Source organism: the organism of the source record quoted next, unplaced genomic scaffold (genome assembly GCF_019419815.1).
Source record: "Pyrus x bretschneideri cultivar Hongxiangsu unplaced genomic scaffold, Pyrus_bretschneideri_v1 Contig10, whole genome shotgun sequence".
Taxonomy (NCBI): domain Eukaryota; kingdom Viridiplantae; phylum Streptophyta; class Magnoliopsida; order Rosales; family Rosaceae; genus Pyrus; species Pyrus x bretschneideri.
Window position 1 is genome coordinate 1,179,914 of NW_025999391.1, and position 10,502 is coordinate 1,190,415.

Consider the following 10,502-nt stretch of genomic DNA (forward strand, 5'->3'; position numbering starts at 1 on the left):
ATTTTTAGACAATGGTATTGTGCTTGTTTTTTTTTTTGTTTATGGAATGGTATGGTGCTTTTGTTCTCTAAGAAAAAAAAACAGAGAGAAGGAATTATAAAATTTGGAATTGTGAGCCATATAAGAGCATTTTCTTCCATTTTGTCTTGCAAAGGGCGAGGGGAAGCTTGGATAATTACTGTTCATGTAAATGGTAATGGCTTATTGCTCCAGCAATTTTCTCTCTTTCTACCCATAGTCAATGGCAATTACTATCCATAATTTTTTTTTTGCAATCCAAACTTTCTATATTTAGAAAGGAAAATCACTTATGAAGACTGTAAAAACAAGATTTTTGGAGTACCAATAATAGTTTTCAAACAATATAAAATTTATATAAAGGAGGTTCACCGCTAATATCAACGAGACTTTATAAAATGTGTTTGCTCCAACATAAATTATGACCTGATCCTAATTTTAGGGTATTTTAATCCCCAAAGGTGTTGACTTTCATTGACAACCGTGTTGAAAGTTTGACACGTATGGTTTATTTTCTTGACATATTTATGTAGTACTCGTCATCACGAACGGGTGAGCGCAAGCTAAATAGATTTCAGGGTTCAAATGAGAAAGTTATGAATTTTTAAGTTCGTTAAAGTTTGATTTTTTTTTTTTTTTTTTTGTGGCTCGCTAATTAAAAATCCGTAGATCTTTTGGGGTCACTCTTGGACTAGTTGGGTATAGATCGATCTCATGAACGCGTAGGCTAAAACTATTTGTGAAACAGAGTTATAACGAAGGAGAAATAAGGGAGCAAAGAAAGAGGAAAATTGATCTTTTGGACTATCTATATATAGCAGCTCCAGCAGAGCTAGAGCAACTTTTCCAAATTCAGAAAGCTGACTCGAGTAGTTGACTTAGATCCTCCTTGACCCACGAACTGACCTGATTCGCGATCACCACCATTCAAATTCTCTAGCTTGGTCTCATGAACAAAACCCACTCATGGTTGCCATCATTTGGTTATCTTTTCATGGAGAGCCTAGCTCGACTTTTTCCTGATTTTTTTATGCCTGCGATCTACCACCTCCGTTCACCCCCGACACCAGCCACCCCCTTAGTCAACTCACCATTACCCCAGCAACAAAACCCAAGCATCAGCTCGGAAGTTAGAGCTTTGGTGAGTCCACGACAAAGGTGTACCTATTCTGGCGTTTTGAGGTTTCCACGATAATTTTCGCTGTTTTCCAGCCAATTTTAAACTCTAATGAAGGTATGAAATTGCTTTACTCTTCACGATCTTTATTTTGATATATTATGGGTTGATTTTGATACTGTTCAGACTCTCGCGAGTTGTGGCTGCCGACTGCTGAGTGCGGCATTGTGTGGTGGAGTGCATGGCCAATGACCAGACCTTGTTTTAATATCTGTTGGATGTGATTTCACTGTTAGTGCCTAATTTCATAAATGACTGCCAATTGACCTTTGTGGTATGTGAAGATCAAACTGTTGGATTGTTATCAAAATTTTAATATGTTGTCGTGTGTATTAGGTGAGGAACTTAGTAACTTACGAATCGAAGATCTGATTTGTGAATCTCTTGAATAAGGATAATTAGAGTGGTTGACTTTAGCGGAAACCAATTGGACCGAGGATTGACCTTTTGTCAACATGTCTCGAATCATTCTCAATATTGAGGCTAGCATCACTAGAGACCCAATAGGGCCTAGTGAACAGACTTTGCCCATCGTCATTTTATTTCGTGTTTGTTGAAACATCCATTTCTACCAAGTATAGACATCCCAATGTTTATGTAACATAAGTTGAATTTCACATATGGCTGGTGAACTACAATTGACTTGATCTATTTACAAGGTACGTAGGCAGTCTAACATAAAGGTTAGATGTGCCATAAAATTTAAATAAAATTAATGGTGTATTATGTATCTGAGTTCAAGACATGACATTATTGTGATCCAGTCTGGGTACAAACTTCACTCAATTGACAAAGACAAAAGGCTCCTTAAGGGAGAGTTAGCCGGAAGTGTGAGAAGACATTTATGAATAAATGTCTTCTTTTTGAAATATTATGCATGCCTAGATAGATATAAGTTTCAGTTACACTTTTACGGGATAAATCGACTTCATGATATATTACTAGCCCTTATGATTTAAATTTAGCTTGTTCATACTATAGACATGACATTTAGCTTACACCTATATGAATTATCTTTAGCTTGTCCATACTACAGACATGACATTCAGCTTAGAAGTGGATGATTCATATTCAGCTTGTCCATATTATGGACATGACATTCAGCTTACATGTGTATGATTCATATCCAACTTGTCATACTACGAACATTACATTCAGCTTACACATGTATGGTTCAAATTCAACTTGTCCATACTAGGGACATAACATTCAACTTACACTAGCTATGACTAGTGTATTGTTACATTTCCAGCTTACACTAGTTACCACAAGTGTATTGAATTGTAAGCCACACTACCAAACTTAGTGGCAGAGATCTTCTTAGCATCGAGGTAACTTGCGACAGCCCTGATCAATTCCTATTGAGTAGAACTACTCCTTTATGTCCTTTTAGTTTATATGAAAGTCCATCCGTGAATGGATGAGAACTTAAGATTTCTTAGCGCTTTCACGTCTTCTATTTTTGTTGTAAACATATGCCATGCTCTAAACAACTTATTATGCATGTAGTGGAGGGTATACAACCCGTTAGATGTGGCATTTCGCGGATGCTATGTTGAAATAATTAGAATATTTTTCAGCAAAATTTGGGCCCAAACCTAACTTTAAGGGCAATTCTGCCAAATTTTTGGTAGATTATTTTAAATTGTATTTTAAAATTGGTATCAGGCGGAATATCCTATATATAAAAATAATAATATGCTAGACTGACAAGTCAAGCCCGCTAGTTGACTAAGATAGATATGTTAGTTAATAAACCAAAGATTAAATGACCAATCTTAGTTATTAATAGTTATCCTAGTCAGCAAGCTCTTAGTTTGTTCCAAGTTATTAGCATGTTAGGTGAGCATGATTGTGAGCACATACTTATTAAATATTCAAGTAATACACGTAGCATGTATATGTATGTGAGGTATGTGACACAATATAAGTAACTATGAACATAAGATGTTTTGGCTGGAAAAACCCACTTTTGGGTTAAAAAACCGGGGATTCTCCACTGAGTCCAATCCACTAGTATAATTAAGGTTCTTACAAAATACCACATAAAGCTTAATTCTTAGAACTCTATCTATGAAGCAACTTTATCTTTGTGCAATCTTGCCTTACACAAGATGGATTCCTTCGGTCATCAAGAAGTGGCAATGATAAGCAATTCACGAACTATGCACCGAGACCAACTCTTCACCTTGTCCACAATTCAACAATCTTTCTTGGAGAAGCAAACTTTATCTGCCACTTCATCGCACAACTGGCTAATACTAATGAGACTCGACTTCAAACCTTCCACGTAATTAACATTCTTGAGCTGAGGAAGACCATAAATATTAACAATACCATTTCCAATGATTTAAGACTTGTCACCACTACCAAAGACAACCCCACCGCCTTTGAAAGGTGAAAAAGATAGGAAAACATCATTGTCCCCAGACATGTGACGAGAACATCCACTGTCAAAATATCATACATTTGGTTTAGTGGCAAAGAGAGCATTGAGTACAACTAAGCATCTGTTGGAGACTTTTTGAATCCATTTGGAGCGAGGCATCCCTTTTTCCATATTGGATGACTGCACAAGTTGAGCAATTCTGTTAACTTCATTGACCGTCGATCCACCTGATTCTTCAACGTGTCATTCTTCCTAGAGTGAAGTTTCCTACACTTAGAATGAATGTGGCCCAATTAACCACATTCGTGGCATGTGGGAATAAATCTAGACTTTGAGCTTGAATTGACTTTAGGTGCCACAAGAGGAGATTCTTTCACAAAATTTGATTTGGTACCCATTGAGCTGGATTCGTTTTCCACGTAACCAAGACCACTTTTATCACCATGAGGTTTCTCAAGGCTAATTTTTTCAGCCCTAATGGTAAGACGAATAACCTTGTCATTTGCCTCATTCAACTTAAGTAGTTGTTTACGATTAGCCTTATGATACATAACGTTATTTGCTTTTAACACATGAATTTGATTCATCAAGTTTTCTTGAGATTTAAGCAATTTTTGAACTTGAGCTTCAAGAGCAGCAATAACATAATCTCTTTCCACTTTGTTATTGCAAGGAGAATCCTTCTCATCATGTTCTTTGATATGTGCCTCAAGATAATCAATCTTTTCATCCAGTTCAGTTTTACTAGACTTAGAGACTTGTTTTCTTTCTGCAATTCAATAACTTTCTTGGACAACTCAATTTTCTCCACTTTTGTAGTACACGTCTCATAAAAAAGAAGATTATCATACTTAATGCACAACTCATCATTAGTCATTTCTTCGTTGTCATTCAGCACTAGATTATTATCACTTAAAGACGTTTCCACCATCGGAGCAACAAAAGCAACATTTTTTTCTTCATTTTCTGACAACTCATCAGAATGCATAGACCCTTCACTTTCACTTTCACTCCAAGTAGCCATCATTGTTTTGTCCCTTTTCTGATTTGATTCCCTGTTGTTTGCACACATAGTATCACGATGTCCACTACCACCATAAGAAAATCATAGACCAGATTCTCCAGATGAGGATTTTGCCTTACTACTTGTGAACTTTCCTTGTTTTCTACGAAAGGTGAACTTTCCATGAGATTGGTATTTTGAGTTTTCAAAGGGCTCCCCAACCTTTTTGATCTCCATTCCTTTATTGTTGAGAAATCTTCTGAACTGGTTGACAGACAAGGCAACATTATCTTCTAGAACTTGCTCATACGGGTTATTGACAATCTTTGCATTTTCAACACTATGAAGAGCAACATCACTTCTTTTCTTGGCATCGTCATTTTCCATATCTAGCTCCATTTTATAAGTGATAAGCTTACCCACCAGTTTTCCAAGTTTGATCTCATTCAAATCTTGAAATTCTTGAATTGCAACCTTCTTAGCCATGAATCTCTTAGGTAAGGATCTCAAGATCTTCTGAACAATGGTAATTTCATCAATAGGTTTGCCCAACCCTAAAGCTTCATTAGTTAACATTTCGATTTTTTCATAGAAAACCGAGAAGGTCTCAGATTCTTTCATCCTCAAGTCCTCAAATTTTGAAAGAGTCATTTGAAGTTTCAGATCCACCACTTTTTTATCTCCTTCATGGAGATTTCTAAGCTTGTCCTAAACTTGCTTGCCCGTTGAGAAATAGCAAATGTGTGCAAATTGAGTTGGAGAAATGGTGGTGACAATAACATTTCTTGCTTTTATGTTTGCCATGGCAAAAGTAACTTCACCAGAAGACCATTTTCCTTTAGGTTTAACCATAGATTCACCATTAACATTTCTTGACGGTGTTTCCCATTCCAGGGTAAGATAGTCAACAACAATTAAGTCTTGGGCTTCCAGAAAGATTTGAAACTTTTCACTTCATGCAGCATAATTAGATCAATCAAAGAATTGAGGAGTATTGCAAGATGTACCAACACAATCAGAGGTCCATGGTGAGATTTCACCAAATACCAGTAAATCCCATAGATCACACTATGTATATGGCCGGAAAAACCTACTTCTAGATTAAAAAATCGGGGACTCTCCACTGAGTCCAATCCATTAGTATAATCAAGGTTCTTACAAAGTACCACGTAAAGCTGAATTCCTAGAACCGTATTTATGGAGCAGCTTTACCTTTGTGTAACCTTGCCTCATACAAGATGGATTCCTTTGGTCTTCACGAAGTGGCAGCTCATCCTTAGCTCTTCGCCTTGTGGCACCAAGACCAGCTCACAAACTATGCATATGATGATGTGACAATGATATGCAGATCTGGATTCAGATGTCTAGTTAGTTTCTCCTGTCAAACAGTTGAAGGAAGAAACTGACGAGAATCTTAAAGTGGGTCAGTTTTAAAGATTTGAAACTATAAACACTTCACCATTAATTTAATGCAAAACCAAAGAAAATGCAACCCTATTCTTCAATGATTGGGCGTTTAATGCATGAAAGAAGGTTTTGCAACTAGAGTTTTATAAATGAAGAACAAAGAGAAAGGTAAGGTCTTAATGCCTTTCTCACTCTAACTCCTCACTAGAAATATGATTTAAAAATCCCTAAAAACACCGAACCCTGGTTGGGGATCTTAACCCCAAAAGCTTTAGTTTGTTTTTCACCTACCAAGGACACATGTCATCCTACAAATCAATTAGAAAAGATTTAGAGCTGATATCTGACTATCGACAGAAAGTTGTCAGGAAACCTATGTGGGTAGGTCTTAATTTGCGTGCCCAACTTGTTGGAAATTCACGTGCAAGCCTGACTAGACAACTAAGCTAGTCAGAATGGAATAGGAATGTAGACGTGAAATGCACATGCATGAACAAACCTTTTGAAGTGATATGTGTCCTATCCTTGTACATTTCTTCACAGCAAAGACAACCATATATAGAGAAAAACCTAAGCTAGATTGAACAAGTGGTACACTTACAATATTGACAAGGGAAACCAAACCTAAGAGTATAGACTTTACATATTTGCACGCATGTTATGGCTTCGTCACACTTCGAGTGTCAGCTAATGCACTTTGATTTAGTTATCTACTAGATATCCGGGTTGGATGTCATTAAGGGTATTGAACAAATGAATGAGCTTTTGTAAATTACGTTACCTCTAGTGAATGAGTAGTAATTTGACATCAAACTCATCCCTACGAGAATCGAATATAAAATCTCACACTTACAAGAAAGAATACTACCCCGTAATACTAAATGACTTGTGCAAACAATATAAGGAGTGAGAGATTTGAACTTACCAGTATAAAGATGAATACTACTAACCATATAAATCGTTATTGACATTCCAAAAATCTAATTGTGTGCTTCAAAATTCCTATATTTTAAAAAACATACTCGTGTGAAAAATACAAGAATGAGATTTGTGAAAGCTAATAATAGTTCCCTTAACTTTTTTTTTTTGAAAACAATTGTCATTACTCGTTGAGACATTATTTGGACTTTGGTTAAGAGAACCTAAACTTGCTGCGTCTGTCTCACCGAAAATTCCAGGTCTTCGTTCTCTGCCCCTCCCTCTCTCGCTCTCATCACCGTGTCTGTCTAAGTTCAGAGGTCACTGGCACCACCGAATTTATGGTCTTTCTTAGGAGAGAGGAACTAACATGGAAGATCAACAAGGTAGATATAGTACTTTTTCTTAATTAATTCAGATATATATTCACATACAGAGAGGATCTAAACGATGCGTCGAGAGATCTGCGTCCTGCTTCATCCTCGATCCCTCCTCGTCTTCTTCGTCCTCGCCATTTTCCTAATTTTCGTTTTCTCGTCCACCCATAAGCAGGTGAGCTTTTTCTATCTTTTTTATTGGTATTTACACATAATTTATGGATCTGAATGCGATTTTGTGGTTTTTATCTGCTCAAACAATTGATTGACAATGTGGGTTTAATGGGTTTCGCTCAAATTTTGGTGCTTTATGACCTATTAATTCGAGTATTTGGCATAGGGAAATCAGAATCTGAGGCTAATTGTTCACATATTTAATGAATTCTTTAATTGGGTGCTAATAATTTGAAATCTGCTAAATGGTGAAATGGTTTAGTCTTAGAGAGTGTTTGATGGGTGGAGCCTTATGCGTTGGTCAAACTCTGTAAATTTCGTTATTGTGCTACTCACACTGCTTGCCTAAGTGAGCTATGTTTAGTATTCGGGTAATTTCGATTGTCATCGTAATGCATTTCAATTGTACGCATTTGGTTTCGTGAAACTTAGTAGTTGTGAGCTCTATTTTCTAGCCCCATGCGCTTAAAACTGATACTGGACTACAAGTGTGGGTTGATAGTGCGTAGGCAGGGCATTTTGAATCTTTTGATTTTGTTTTGGTGCTTGACATCTGCCATCTGTTTATACCACCTGAATAAAAGAAAAAGAAATTTTACGGACATGTTATTGAAGCTTCATTTAGGATATGTATTGGGATGAATAAACATGTCTGCATGTTAAGCATGACCAATTGGTGTACCAGAGTCGTGGAAGTTCATGGTTTTATCATTTCTTTTCTGATTACGTGGATTTATGTTTTGGTGGTTTGTTCTTTGAGTAATGATGCCATGACTTTCAGTAAGTGCAAGGAATTGCGTGGACCTAATATTACAAACAAATTGATTTAACTCTCTAACTTGATATCTAGGAGGAAGTGCAAATAGAAGAGGTGCCTGAAATTACCCACAGAGTATTCCTTGATATTGATATTGACGGACAGCACTTAGGTATGGCTTCGTGTCTATACTATTACGTAAACTATTTTCCCCCTATTTCATATTGGTTTCCTATGCCCGGATAACTTCTATTCACCTTTATATTTGCAGGTAGAATCGTGATTGGATTATATGGTGAGGTTGTGCCAAAGACTGTTGGTATGGGATCATCTCACTTGTTAATACATTGTCATTAGAACCTTAGAAATATTTGTTTCAACTGGTCACAGTTTGTTATTTAGCACAAATTGGTCGATGATAATCCACCTTCATATACATATCCAAATGCGGGAATATTGATCGCAGTCCATGATGATATAATCTGTAATTGCTTACTAGATTAAACATCTTGTCATTGGAATTCTTTTGTTCGTATCAATGCATGCTAATAACCAAACTAATTATGCTTGTTAAAATTTTTGGGACGATGTTTTTTGGGTGCCCAATGACTTAAACCTCACTTAGAAACAGGTATACATGAAAACACACACTTTTACATGTACAATTACACTCCACTCAGCGAGTAATTTTCACAATCTTGCTGCTTTTGACTCTGCTATTTTGCAGATCTGCCAACTTGCTTTCTTCTTTTACACTACATCATGGTTATCTCGTACCACTTAATTATCTAACACCTGAAACTTTTTTCTGCAGAAAATTTTAGGGCATTGTGCACAGGTAATTGGAGCTACTGCAATAGTTTATCACTGACAAAAGCTTCTCTTACTATTATTGTGCTGATTCAAACCTTTTTATGAATTTAGGGGAAAAGGGCAAAGGTGTTAAGGGGAAACTGCTCCACTATAAGGGAATACCATTTCATCGTATAGTATCTGGGTTCATGATTCAAGGTGGAGATATTGTTTCTCGTAATGGGAAGGGATATGAATCTATATATGGCGGCACATTTCCAGATGAGAATTTCAGAGTGAAACATTCACATGCAGGTGTTTAATTTCAAAAGTTTATGGCTGTCCGTTTTCATTCCTTTGATGATCTATGGATTTCTAAAGCTCCTAACTATCTGAATTGTTACAAAGTCATTTTTATTACGTTTTTCCCCTGAAATTGTATTTTATGTGCAGGTGTTGTTTCTATGGTAAATTCAGGCCCTGATTCCAATGGCTCACAGTTCTTTATCACCACACTCAAAGCTAGTTGGTAAGTTTTTTTGGGAGGTGGAATTCTGAATATTTGAACATTTGTGCAAATAATTGGCTCAGCACAAAGATTCAGAGTTCATGCAGCCAATACAATTGCGTAGTTACCCTATACAGAACTTCCAAAAAATGTGTACTTTTTATTCTTTGGGATAGTTCCAGCCATCCAAGATGGTCTAGTGAGATGCTCCTTAATCTTCTCCTGTGGTGACGCAATCAGAGCAGGCTGACTTGACATGCCTTGTGAAGAATTTTCTGGATGTCACTTAAGATGCTAAGACCAAAGCAATTAGGATCAATCATTGAGAGAAAGTCTTTGGAAGACCACCAAAAGAAATTTGTGTGCGCGCAGGCGCATGAGTGCTTAAACTTGCTGAATTTTGGAATCTTGCACTTAAGAATCACACTGAAGTTTCTGAGAATGATCAACATGCATCAATCTAGTGATATGAAATAGTTTGTAGTTGTATAAATTGCCATATAGGTCTCAGGCTATGATGCACGTCTAGTCCAAGGCTCGTTATACAGCGATGATATTTTGTATGTGTTCTACAGGTTGGACGGGGAGCATGTTGTCTTTGGCAAGGTTATTCAAGGAATGGACACGGTGTATGCAATCGAAGGGGGGGCCGGAACCTACAGTGGAAAACCCAGAAAGAAGGTTGTAATTGCTGAATCAGGAGAGATACCCAAGAGCCAGTGGGATGAGGAAAGTTGACACTTAGCACAACAAATTTTTTAACTTTTGAGTTCGGTAAATTGGTTTTTTAGATGAGTCACCGATACGAGTTTCTTCCCTTCTACCTAGTTACATCAGTCTCAGGCTTTTCTCCTGAATATATTACAGTCTCTCTCTCTCTCTCTCTCTTGCCCCCTCCCTTTGTAATTGGCAAGAGTTGTTAGTACAAACATGTTTTGTTGTAGCGGAAGTGAGGAACCGTATAGAAATCATCATTTTTTTA

The 10,502-nt window shown here is 36.9% G+C and overlaps 1 protein-coding gene across 1 annotated transcript; it reads left to right on the forward strand.

The window, feature by feature from the left end:
• Positions 1–7,114: 7,114 nt before the first annotated feature.
• LOC103942085 (peptidyl-prolyl cis-trans isomerase CYP21-1) lies at positions 7,115–10,502 on the forward strand. Its single transcript, XM_009352287.3, has 7 exons — positions 7,115–7,464; positions 8,314–8,392; positions 8,492–8,539; positions 9,035–9,058; positions 9,145–9,327; positions 9,466–9,541; positions 10,096–10,502. Exons 1-7 carry the CDS (start codon positions 7,363–7,365, stop codon positions 10,256–10,258), a joined length of 675 nt encoding a protein of 224 aa, XP_009350562.2. The 5' UTR covers positions 7,115–7,362; the 3' UTR covers positions 10,259–10,502.